General features: G+C 39.9%; 1 protein-coding gene across 5 annotated transcripts in view; it reads right to left on the bottom strand.

Moving 5' to 3' along the window:
- Positions 1–12,084, bottom strand: part of akap9 (A kinase (PRKA) anchor protein 9) — a 53,061-nt gene that overhangs the window by 32,620 nt on the left and 8,357 nt on the right. For 4 of the 5 annotated variants that reach the window (XM_026300958.1, XM_026300959.1, XM_026300962.1 and 1 more), the window contains exons 3-15: positions 10,785–10,829; positions 9,966–10,028; positions 8,603–8,752; positions 8,237–8,392; positions 7,918–8,115; positions 4,938–7,781; positions 3,553–3,633; positions 2,052–2,199; positions 1,779–1,849; positions 1,548–1,674; positions 1,207–1,304; positions 854–959; positions 172–439 (exon numbers count right to left, since the gene is read on the bottom strand). In XM_026300958.1, the coding sequence (XP_026156743.1) occupies positions 172–439; positions 854–959; positions 1,207–1,304; positions 1,548–1,674; positions 1,779–1,849; positions 2,052–2,199; positions 3,553–3,633; positions 4,938–7,781; positions 7,918–8,115; positions 8,237–8,392; positions 8,603–8,752; positions 9,966–10,028; positions 10,785–10,829 (4,355 nt within the window). The remainder of the gene's footprint in view (positions 1–171; positions 440–853; positions 960–1,206; positions 1,305–1,547; positions 1,675–1,778; positions 1,850–2,051; positions 2,200–3,552; positions 3,634–4,937; positions 7,782–7,917; positions 8,116–8,236; positions 8,393–8,602; positions 8,753–9,965; positions 10,029–10,784; positions 10,830–12,084) is intronic. The other variant, XM_026300960.1, reaches the window with a different exon arrangement.

Below are 12,084 nucleotides of genomic sequence, written 5' to 3'. Positions count from 1 at the left end.
CATGAAGAACTATTAACATGAGATCTACCAAGTTAAACTGTAAATGGGAGACATTTGAAAATGCCCAACAACAGGAGGTCACATGGTTCTAGCAAGAGTGCTCCTAACTGGTTAATGACGGATTAGGCAGCATTTGTAGTAACATCCCATAAAATTTCACATTGTCATCACCTGTCACGGCTCTGAGTTCCTGTGAACTCCTGCAGTCGCTGCTGCAGCAGGTAGAGCTCTGTAGCGTAACGCTCCTCTGTCTCTGTGGCCTGCTGCTGGTAGTGAGCCCTGAGGTGCTCCATGTCCTGTCGGTGACTCTCCTCCAGCTGGAGCTGCTTCCGCTGAGCCTCGGCCTTCAGACTCTGCAATTCCTTGGCAAGGGAGCTATATGTCGCAGTAGCATGCTCCTCCGTACCTGACCAACACGGAGGAGATTCAGTGTGCTCAACTGGAAAGCATTTAAGATTAGAGTCAATCAGTTGAAATGTTAATGTTCCTCCTGGAAAACGGGCACCTAGTAAATGCTGCATGAACAGAAGGTAATGACAGAAACAAGTAAAAACATACAACAAAAAGTAAGAACATTTCACAGTTCTGCATACAGGAAACTTTGTCGGTCAATAAATGCTGGAGGACTAATGGCTGAAAACCAAGTTACTGTCAATTTCTATTTATAATTAACCTCATATACATACATTGCCAAATACACCAGCAGAATCTAGCGCCATATTAAACATATATTATTTATTATTATGAATATTTTAGTCTGTAATTTTCTTTTGGTTTTTCACTCAGTCACCTGACATCACTCTGATTTTTTTTTCCTAAAAATCTTCATTAGACAGTGTAACTCCAGATTTACCTTTACTTGTAGAGGGGCTTAAACTGGCAATCTGTATGTGCAAGTCAGAGATCTCCTTCACACTGCTGCTCTTCAGTTCATCATATGCCTTCTGCAACTCCATCATCTATGAGACCAAGAGAGTTAAAGAGTTTCTGATTTACCATCTTAACAGTGTCTCCATTTCATACTATATATGAATGCACCCAATATATATACATCTGTATACAGAGACTCTTATTTTGGTATGTGGTATGGGGCATATACCTGATGCCAAGTGAATTATACTATTGTATCTTTTAATTTTACTAGCGAATTAGTGTCTAATATGTAACTGGGCTATAGTTTATGTCTACAGATGTGTAAGTTCTCACCTTGTTGCCATCAGCTCTCAGCAGAGTCTGGCATTGTGACAGCCGGTGATGTTCCTGCTCAATCCTCTCCCTCACCTGCTGAAGATTTCTGTAGAGCTCTTCAAAGAGAGAAACAAGTTTATTTTTACATTACATGAAATTTTACTGACAAATATTTCTGATTTTTGAATTTTATTTGAGATTTCTGTACATATGTTACTGGACTTTTGAGTTAGATATTTAGACTATTAGACATTGGATAAAAAAATACTTTAAATACAAAGTGAATATTTTACTCTCAGTCAGGTTTTATTATCTGTAATAACTGTTTTATATTATATTTAATTATATAAAGTGTGTACCTCTGGCCTCCAGTAAGACAGAGGTGGATTCACTAGTTTCTGGTCTGAAACTGAAGTCCACTGTAGGGACGGGACGGCCCTCTGTAAGACTTTCCAGAAACTCTTTGCCGAACGTTTTCTGAAAAGACTGGAAACAGAATAAAAATGTTGCATGATATGCTAACATACCAACAAATATTGATAAAATTCAGTCTGAAATTTTCAACTACAGTATTTGTCTTCAATAATTACCAGAATAATCTCACTGCATTCTTCTGACACAACTTGTAACATGTTCTGATATTTTAAGATTTTGGGTTCATCTATAAAAAAAGCACAAGCAGAGAAGTATACATGATTAACACAGCCAATTACACCAAAGTACACAACCACTATTAGATTTATTATCCGACAAAAATACATCAGGAATGAAGGATTAAAACACCCAAAGTGACCACTGCTTTGCTTCAAACGAGAATAAAAGACATGCACACACAAAACGCAACCAAATATACATCTGCCCACCCAGGTCACCACGATCTTTCTGGTTGTGCAGTTTCAGCTCCAGAGATTGAGTGTGGGTGACCGTGTCCTCCTGCAGCAGCTCGAGCTGGGCAGCGTGGATCTGAGACAGGCTGATGCGCTGGGCCTCCATCTGCAGTCTGCACTCACCCTTCCCAGAGACAAAAGGTATCATCACATTAACTTGGAATAATCCACAGAAAAACAAGCCTTTTCCTTGTACTGTAACTTTATATTTGAAGGTTTAATATTCCTAAAAACATCATCAGCACAACACTGATTAAAAACACTGGAAGAGTTTAAAGCATTAGATACATAATTTTTAATTAATTACAAACTTATTATTAAATTATGCCATGTGATATTTTTATTTGCTAAACAGAATAATTCTACAAATCCCAGTTCTACGACACAACAGTGGTACAAGGCGTCTGTGTTCAGGATGAGAGGTCTGCTATTATCATTTCTGTAACGGAGAACAAAAGGCACATAGCGGGGCCTCTTTTGCTAATTACTATATGCATTATGCATTAGCACAAATCTGTTAAGGTTATGCAATTGTGAAATTGTGATTCTGTTACCTTTGACGTCAGTTGTTTTTAAAGTGCACTCTACATTTTAATTAGGCTGCGCTTAAAATCCTTTGTTATGATCCAATCTCCCTATCCGCACTACATCTGACAGAGTAATGTGGGGAGTTCTTTCAAAGCTGGAACCACTCAGATGTTGCTGCTTAAAATATGCAGATAAGAGACAACCAGTTACTAACAAACAGATGGAAACTGTGTTATCACTGGTCCAACTCACCAACAACAAATTTAGAATTACTCCGAAGATAGAAAATTATACCTGTTTACTCATATACATAATCCTTATTGAAGAAGCAGCACCTACAACCTAAACTCATGCTCCATTTATTGGGGCCTCATGCAAGAATCCCTCTCACAGATTAAGTGGCATATTAAGGGATTTAAGCAAATTAGTGAAATTCACAAGTTGTATAAATTTACGTCTCATTTACAGTGGTGATACTTTACTTTTCCCCACAGCAGGACAAAACTCTTGAATTAATTGTAACATCTAGATCTGAAAGAGCTTGGAGATTAAATACAACGCAGAAATCAACTAGGATATATAAATATAAATAAATATGAGACAAAACTGACTAAATTCTCTTCACCATGAAAATTATTTGGTTCAAATTTTGGCATAGCAGCTTGTAGAGTTCATTATCTGATTCCGACTGCTAGACAAGCTCTTCTTTAAATAGTCAGGTCAGATTTTGTGGGTGAAACTTGCCCAGCTTTATATGAGGAGTTGGGGACACTGTTTACAGAAATACGCAAAGCTCATGAACAAACGAAATGATCTCGCACGAGGCTCACTGCATTTCAGCTGTTTGAGCAGCTACTTATTGACCTTTCCACCACGTTGTATGATATATCAAAGCATCTAGTGACACTGTAAAAGCAAAGGGCAGGATGTGAGCTTAGGTGACATTTACATGCTCAGTAGTCTCTCCTTCTTCCTCTGTCCGCTGACACATAACAGGCTCAGTGTGGCCATCTGTCTCATGTCTGGTCACCTGAAAAAAAAAAGCAAGCAACAAAACATACTGTACTTTTTGCAACTGTCTCAAATATTTCACTACAGATTCTGACAAAAAAAAAAGAAGAGACATTTGTGGACAGAAAAACAAGTTGCACCATTGTGGATCACTTCCTGAGAGGGAGAAAATTAACTCTGCCCTAAGAACGTGTTATTTAAATGGTCTAATATATTTTGTAATGAAAGGATTCTGAGTCTGTGTTTATTAACCTCTTGTATAAGCTTTATAGGAAGTTGTTCATCATGTACGTTTGATTACATGCGGTACTTCATTTTTAAAACACATGCTTTAAGTTCTGGCATTTACTGTACCAACATACAAGAACATAAACGGAACCTTTAACCTTTAATAATTCAATATTAATCCCCCATGTTGAATCAATTACAATTTGTTTACGTTTGGGGGTTTTTGGTCACATCCATAAAAAATAAAATTCTTTAACATGTAGTTTCCAACCCAGGAGGTGCAGTAACAATATGAAACATAGAGGTGAAATGGCAGACAGAAACTCTTTTGCCTAGTGTAACTGAGACACAGATTTGAAGAGACACAGACACATAAGTGACTGGGGTAAAATGGCTTCTCACCTCAAACCCTTCACTCCCTGCAGGATGGAAAGAAACTAGAATGTACACATTTCTACAAAACATCAATGATTCATAGCTATCAGAGGACTGTGGGTGATCGTTTTGAGCCCTTTACACAACCAACATTCAATTTAGATTGAGGATGAGCAGCATGAATAAAAGCAGATTATAAATGTTACTACAGTGGAATATTGGCAAAGTTGTGACATATTGCTTTGCTATGTTTTTATTTGCTCTTTCAATTTTTTTCCTCACAGCTCCACTAAAGATCACTGAAAGCTCTGCAAAAACTTAAAAAAAATTATGACTATCTTTTAAAACAGCAGTCTGACTATGCCAGCTTTGAGACCAAGCCCACAAACGTTCAGCTAATTTGCAATCATGACTGTCACTAGAGAGAAAACATGTCTGTGCTGAAATGGCTCAGTCATATTCTCCCCAATGTTAATCCAACTATAAATGCAGCCTGTGCATTTTTGATAAAGCTCATAACAATATCCAGCACAGTATCACGTTCATGCTCATTAACATAGGCGTCATTTTAACTACACTTGCATTTGACATGTAGTTTTCAATCCCTCAAACATGTAATTTGCCTTCAGGGGTTAATGACATTTATCTTAAAAAGGCAGAGAAAAAACTGTGGTGTCGTTTCAGTGAAGAGTGATGCAGTAGTTGCATGTGAGTGCCTACCTGTTTGTTGTTGTAGTCTCTGCCTCTGTCTCCCTGGTGTCCATCGGTGGAGTCCTCCTTACCGGCCCTCTCTTCTGAGCATAACACAACCTGGCTCTCCATCTGAGCCTGCATCTCCTGCTCTGCAGCACTTGTAGCTCTCTCTTCCTCCGTCACCCCCTCCTCTTCCTCCTCCCTTGGTCTTTCTTCTCTGCTGTCTGAAAGAGAAGCGCAGAGTCTGCGCTCCTGCTTCGACCTCTGTCGTCTCTTGCGCCTGCTTGACCCTGAGGCTGTGGACTTTTGTGGGGAGGATCGTTCAGGTCCCTCCCCTGAGGACAGGATTGCTGCTGGAGATGGAGTTAGAGAAAGCCTCTGGAGCTCCAGCGTCTGCCGCATGCTGTCTCTCTCAGCTTCAGCTGCCTGTAAGATGGACTGAAGAGCCTTTATCTCTTCTTGCAGAGATTGAATCTGAAGGTGATGATCCTCAAAAGAAGAAACTGCCTCAGCAACTTGTTCTTCTTTCTGGAGCTTAGCTTTTCTCTGGGCACCCTGCCCTCTCATCTGCTCCCTCATAATCTCTTGCTTCCTTTCCAGTTCTTTTCCTAGGCTTTCATTTTGAGCGATGACCTTTGCGTTTTCTTGTCTCAGTTTCATCAGCTCTTCTTCCCGTTGTCCCACTTTGCTCTCCGCGAGCAACAGTTGTTCTGTAACTACAGAAAGCCTCCCGGCTAGGCTTTCCTTCTCACTCAAGGTAACATGAAGTTTTTCCATTAGCTCAGTTGTATCTTTTTCTATTATGGTTGTACCATCTGTTTTTGGGTCTTCCATTTTGATATCCCTGCTGCTCTCCTCCAGCTCCCGAATCTGTGACTGAAGGCTGGCAATTTTCGCCTCAAAATCAAGTGTCTGCTTCAGTCTCCTCTCTTCTAACTGCGACTTCGCCTCAACGAGACACGTGTACTCTTCTTTCAGCTCCTGATAGTTCACCTCAAAATTCTTTTCAGCAAAAGAAAAAGTAGTTCTCTGCTTTTCTGTTTCCTCTCTAAGCTCAGCTACTTCTTGTTGTATTTGATTGTTCTCTGCTGTGAGAGCCTCAATTTTCATAATGTTTGAGCGCAACTCTGCTTTCAAATTGTCATTAGATTCTATTAACGTCTTCTTTTCTGATTCCTGCTCTTTCCATTTGTTCTCCCAATACTGTTCTTTCTCCTTTGTCTGGTTTTCAAGCACCTCTGTCTTTTTTAATAATGTCTGAATTTCGTTTTCCATTTTAACCCGTTCCTCTCCTCCTTTTCTCAGTTCCTCAAGCTCCAGCTGAAGCTCTTGGAGCTGCTGGACAAGCTCGTCTGCTTTGGAGCTGTGCAGAGCTAGCTTTAGATCCTCCTTCAGCCCAAGAATTTGGTGCAAAAGCTCATCTCGCTCTGTGGAAAAACGTGCCTTCTCTTTCTGCAACAAATGCAGCTCTTCTTCATAACCGATACGCAACTCATCCAACATTCTCTCATGCTTGATAGCAGCTTCATTGAGCAGGTTTTCTGTGTTCAGGAAACTCTCCCTCTGTAGTTCTTCCCGCAGATGAGTGAGCTCTTCCTCGTGACTAAACAGAAGCTGAGTCCTCAGCCGTTCCAGCTCTGCCTCCTGTGACTCTGCCATGCGGTCAAGCACGGCATCTTTCTCTCTCTCCAGCATCTCCAGCTTGATCTTGTAATTGGTTATTTCGGATTCGTGTTTTGTTTCTGCCTCTTGTGCAGCTTCATGAGCAGCAGCCAACTCACTCTTCAGATTCTCAATGGTCTCCTGGAGGCGGTGCAGTTCACCCTGTTGGCTTTCCTGAGAGGTAAGATTGCGGGAGACCAGCTCCGTTTTTTCTTTAAGAAGCTCCTCAAACCTGGACTGCAGGTTGAGCTTCTCTTGGGAAACTTGGCTTAGCTCATAACTGGTTTTATCATGCATAGCTTTGGATTGTTTTAATGTCTCCTGAAGCTCCCTAATCTTAGCATTAAGAGAGTCCTTCTCAGCAGTGCTAACAGCGGCACTTTGAGACAGCTGTTGTGCTTTCAGATGCTCGAGTTCAGCACAATGTTGCTTGGTCATTTGCTCCACTTTCACTACATGTTGTAAATTAATCTCCTGCTTCATCTGGACAATTTGCTGGCCATACATCTCATCCAGCTCTGCCCTGAGAAGGTCGAGTTTCCTCATGCTCTCTTCCTTGACTTTTTGGATGGTGTCACTCTCAGACAGGCTGCCCTGGTGACAGCATTTTTGCAAGTCCTCTACTGTGCCCATGAGTTGCATGATTTCATTAGATGACATTCGTTCTTTTTGTCTGGAGGTGGCAAGCTCACCTTTACAAATTTCTAACTCCACCCGCTCTTTCTCCAAGTCTAATTTACAACTGTCCATTTCACTTATACATCTTTCTAAGTCAGACTTAGTGTTTTCCAAATCATCCAGGCATCTTTCAATTTCTGCTTCTTTTGTGGCCATTCGCTGTTGGAGGTCACGCAATTGTTTTTCAGAGGACTCCAGCTCATCCTCGAGCTGCGTAAGAGAGCAGTCACGTTCTGAAATGACTCTCTCTTGCTCTGCTATAATTAGGTCTTTCTCATCTGACTGGTGTATAATATTCTCATCCGTAATCTTTCCCACATGAGCCAGTTCCTCTCTGAGCAAAGTCAACGACCGCTCGTGTTCTGTGATTATTGCAGTTTGGTCTGCAATCAATTGATTTTTCTCTTTCAGTGTTTGTGCAAAAGACTCCTTGGCCACTCCAAACTCTGCAATAACTTTTTCTTGTTCAGTAATCAGCAGGTCCTTGTCATTTATGCTTTGGGTATGTGATTCTTCTGACCGTCTCCCTGACTACAAAAACAAACAAACAAACAAAAAAATAATGTTAAACCAGCAACACTAAGAACAGTATGTACTCACCTACATTTAACTCTACTAAAATATATGTGTGACAATCTACTGTACAACTATAGCACTAACTTCTCACCATCTCCATCTCGCTGAGCTTGTGCTGGAGTTGACTGACATGCTCCAGCTGCTCACTGTTTCTCTCCTGGTGCTTCCTGACCTCGACGTTCATTTCCTCCAACTGTTGCTGGTAGTGGATGAGCTGCTGTCTGGCCTGAAGAAGATCCGCTGCTGTGCTGCTGTGGCTCGTGTTTCTCAGCGCCTCTCCCGCCTGTAGCTGTTTGTCAAATCGGAGGGTAAATACGACACAGAAAAAAAAAAAAAATTACTTCCTATTTACAGTATGCAGTATTTCATCCCCCCACACTAAAATATAGTATAGTACCAAGAATTCCCACCTGTTGGAACTGAATTTGTAGCTTTTGGCTCTGTTCAGTCAACTCCAGGAATTCTTTCATGATCTCATCTTTCTCTTCACGCGCCTGCTGAAGGTTAGCTGTGAGCTGGGTGATGATGCCATCTCGCTGCTTTAGAGCAGCTTCGAAGTCCTGGAGCTATAAATGTAAAATGGAATTAAGTAAAACGACCTCATACGCTACTTGGTTGGACAAAGCCATTATAAAGCAGCAAGACACGGGTATTTTAAAATGGTGAAATAAGTATCTTACTCTGGGTATTTTTAGAATTGTAGCCTTAGTGTACAGAAGAAGGGGAAATGTAAAAACCCAAAAGTATAATCAATAATACAGTAATAAAACGTTTACCTGTTGTATTCCATCAGGGCCAAAGGCTGCCCTGACCTCCTCAAGCTCTGGATTGAGCTCCTCCACTGGCTGGGTCTTGGCGGTAAGTGCATCCTCCATATCCTGCATCATACCTCCTTCCCTCCCCTGTTGCAGGAGCTCCACCTCCTCCTGCATAGGAAAATAATAGTAAGAGCTAGAATGGCATGTACAGGGTTTTGTCAAGGGATACAAGAGGTTTCAGGAGCGAGCTTAGCACGTAGTCACCACCCAAGGAAAAATGGCAGTTAGTTGCAAGAGCCTGCAGCAACACTGGAGTCACATGAACGTGCAGTAAATATGTTATACATGGTTCCCATATAAAAATGATGGATGTTTGATTGAAAAGAGGATCACTCTGGCCAAAACCAGCTTAACAAATATTAGTTAAAACACACCACTGAAGCCCAAACCAGTTTAGACAACGTGCGTCTAGTAAGGTCCTAACAGTGGAAGTTAATGAGGCCTACAAGGTAACACCTTTAAATTCTTACTACTATCAATAACAAAAAAGTGAAATTGTAAGTCCACTCCAGTTAAGCATGTTCTTGAACAAAACTGCTATAGAGTATTTTAAAATGCATTTATATTCTTGAATTTTGCATACTACTAAATTAGATCAGCCTCTTCTAAGTAAAAAATAAGGAAATCAAAGGAGCAAACTTTGAAATTTGACATTTTCCTCTTGCAAAATAAACGACTGTATTGAACATAACGATTTACTAGACTGCAAATTTAGCACAGCTAAAACTTTGTTATAAATTCAATGTTGTGACTATAACTAAAATTTGTTCTGACTTAACTAATGCAGGTTAATGCACTAATACTCAACCCTAACAACCCACTCTCACTCTAACTGCAGTTGTGTCACTTCAACCTTTTCTAGATTGGCTCCTATCAGAACCACCACTGATCCTGGTTTCTGTCCCCTCTATACAAATATCACCTCTGAATCTGAAGAGAGCACTTTTTTGTGTAACACCTTCTGTCCTCTCTCCTCCTAGCACTTCAGTATACTCTCCCTCCTGTTCCATCATTTCCCTTACCTCACTTCATTCTCCTCCAGCGCTGAGAGATACTTTATGCCTCTAAAATGTCACAAAGCCCTGCAAAAGACTAATCTTCTGATCCATTTGTGCTTTCAAAAAGGTAATTTATCTTCAAATAACTAACGTGTACACAGGTATATAGTCAGGTAAGTACAGCAGAAAACAGGCATGATTAGTGAGATACGGGAAACCTTGCAGAAGAATATAATGCTAAGCAAACAGAGTCCAGCAGGCAGTGGGTTTGCTAGCAAAGGCAAAAGCAGAGGCAAAGGAACCATTTGGTTGTTTTACTGTACCCAGATAAAATCCTTCGAAGACATCATTAGATTCTCTGTCATCTCATCAAGGAAACCATTTACCTGTTAATTCACAATGCTGTCAGTAAAACATTAAGGTTTGGGGGGGAAAAAAAAAACCTACATCATTTCAGAAGTCGTCCCTGGGCAGATTCAGGCACTTAGTCTGATGGTTTGTGTGGTTTATTGTTATTAAAAAGATTGACTAAACTCACATTTAAATCATCCTGTGCTGTCTTAATTTTAATTTAGATTTCTTGCCTACTCAGAAAATATTTTTGATATTTTAACAAGTAGCATCAAGTCACCTGAAGGAACAAAGCAAAAACAGATCTGGAAGAAAAGAGAAATATAGATGATACCACTTTTATCTTTGGTAGTTTCATCCTGTTTTTATTTGACTGGTTCACAGCTTAACAACAGAAAAGGTTATTAATAAAACAAATTCTTTCAACACATGATAAAAATATCACATGTGGTCAGACTCAGCAAAATCACATGATGAATTCATGATACCAACTACACTGATCTGCTTCCATCCATCCCAGACTCCAGCACCATATGCTGCCAATTTAGTTAACAAGCTACATGTAAATTGTAGGTAATCAGCCACATGTAAAATCTTCCTCAGTCTGTAAAATTCTGCAAAAATATTCTCTGGCTTTCAGTCCATAAACAATCTCAGTCACAGAATCATGATTAAGACTTTCCAAAACAGAGCACGAGCTGCAGGTGTGACCATAATTCCCCTATGACACAACCACACTGAGCAGCCCCATGGAGAGATGTTTCAATATGGATCGTAAAAAGTTCTCTCACCTCTGAGGAATAATCTTCAGCAGTAGTGGATACTTCACTTTCTGGCTGCAATAGAGAAGAATATAGGAATTTCATCAATACAGCATATATAATTTAACAACAGGTAGTTACAGATAGTTACAGCATCACATTGAACAAATATAATCACTTAATTCTCCTTAAAAACTCCGTCCTTATGTCCTATTTCAGAAGGCAAATATGGCTCTAACCTACTTCTGTCAAACTGAATTTAACTTTCAGATTAATTCTTAGTTCATAAATTTAAACTCTATGTGGGACAGAACATGAGAAAAATGACATACATCCCTAGACAAGACTATGAAATGTTTAATATACCCTCTGTGATAACAAAACCTGCTCCAAGTTCCTGCAACTGCTGAGGTATCAGTGAACACATCTACTCCAGGTGGCTGTGATGGACAATGAAAAATTTTGATGCTGTTGTGCTTCTACAGCAAACAATGGAAGGTTTAAATAGTTAATAGTTTATCTATATTAATAATTTACACATACTGCCCTGTACAGTCTCTGAATATATGAATTTCATTTGTTTGTGTAACAGAAAAGCTGCCAGTTGTTTGCTGCAGAGAGGATGTGGGTCACTCCCAAGGTGAAAAACTCGCCTTGCAGCAAAAACATTTATACATTCAATCAACCTTAAGGTCCGCTGAAAAGTGTTTCAAGGCCACAGGAATTGGTCACACAGACTTATGCATCTCAGCCTGTTTAAAGGCAATGGTCTGTTTCCATGGCGACCGGTAGTTTTGTGGGCATGTACCACATCAAACGTACAGAGGGATCAAGGACAGAGCGGTTGCACGGTGATGATGAAAAGGCATGGAGAGGGCTCAAATGATGAATAAAAAGGTTTAAGGGCCCTCAGACCTTTGAATATTTTCAACTGTGATTTTCCGCTGACTAATGTAACAGACTGAATATTTATTCATCAGAATCTTTACTGAGACAAAATGTTCAGGCTGGAACATGGGAATTCATTCATCTATGTTTGTTGTCCTTATACAACAAATACCAACTGAAATTTCTAAAGTTTTGATAAGAGGAAAAAAAAAATACAGTTGCTGGTCCTTTTTTAATCAAAAGAAGCAGTGATTCAGGGCATGTCTCATCCTTGTTGTCTAGTGTCAAATAATGAGGATTATATATGTTAGTGACATGTGTCAGCTGCTGAAAGTCTGATCAACCCCTGGAAGATAACATAATATAATATGTATTGCTTTTTTTAAATGACCAAGAAGCTGCAACCTATTGTAAAAACACCTGTGAAAACTATGAAAAAAAG

This window comes from Mastacembelus armatus, chromosome 11 (assembly GCF_900324485.2).
Source record: "Mastacembelus armatus chromosome 11, fMasArm1.2, whole genome shotgun sequence".
NCBI classification, from domain to species: Eukaryota; Metazoa; Chordata; class Actinopteri; order Synbranchiformes; family Mastacembelidae; genus Mastacembelus; species Mastacembelus armatus.
The sequence above is the reverse complement of the archived record's forward strand: the minus strand, read 5'-3'. Positions and strand labels throughout refer to the sequence as shown.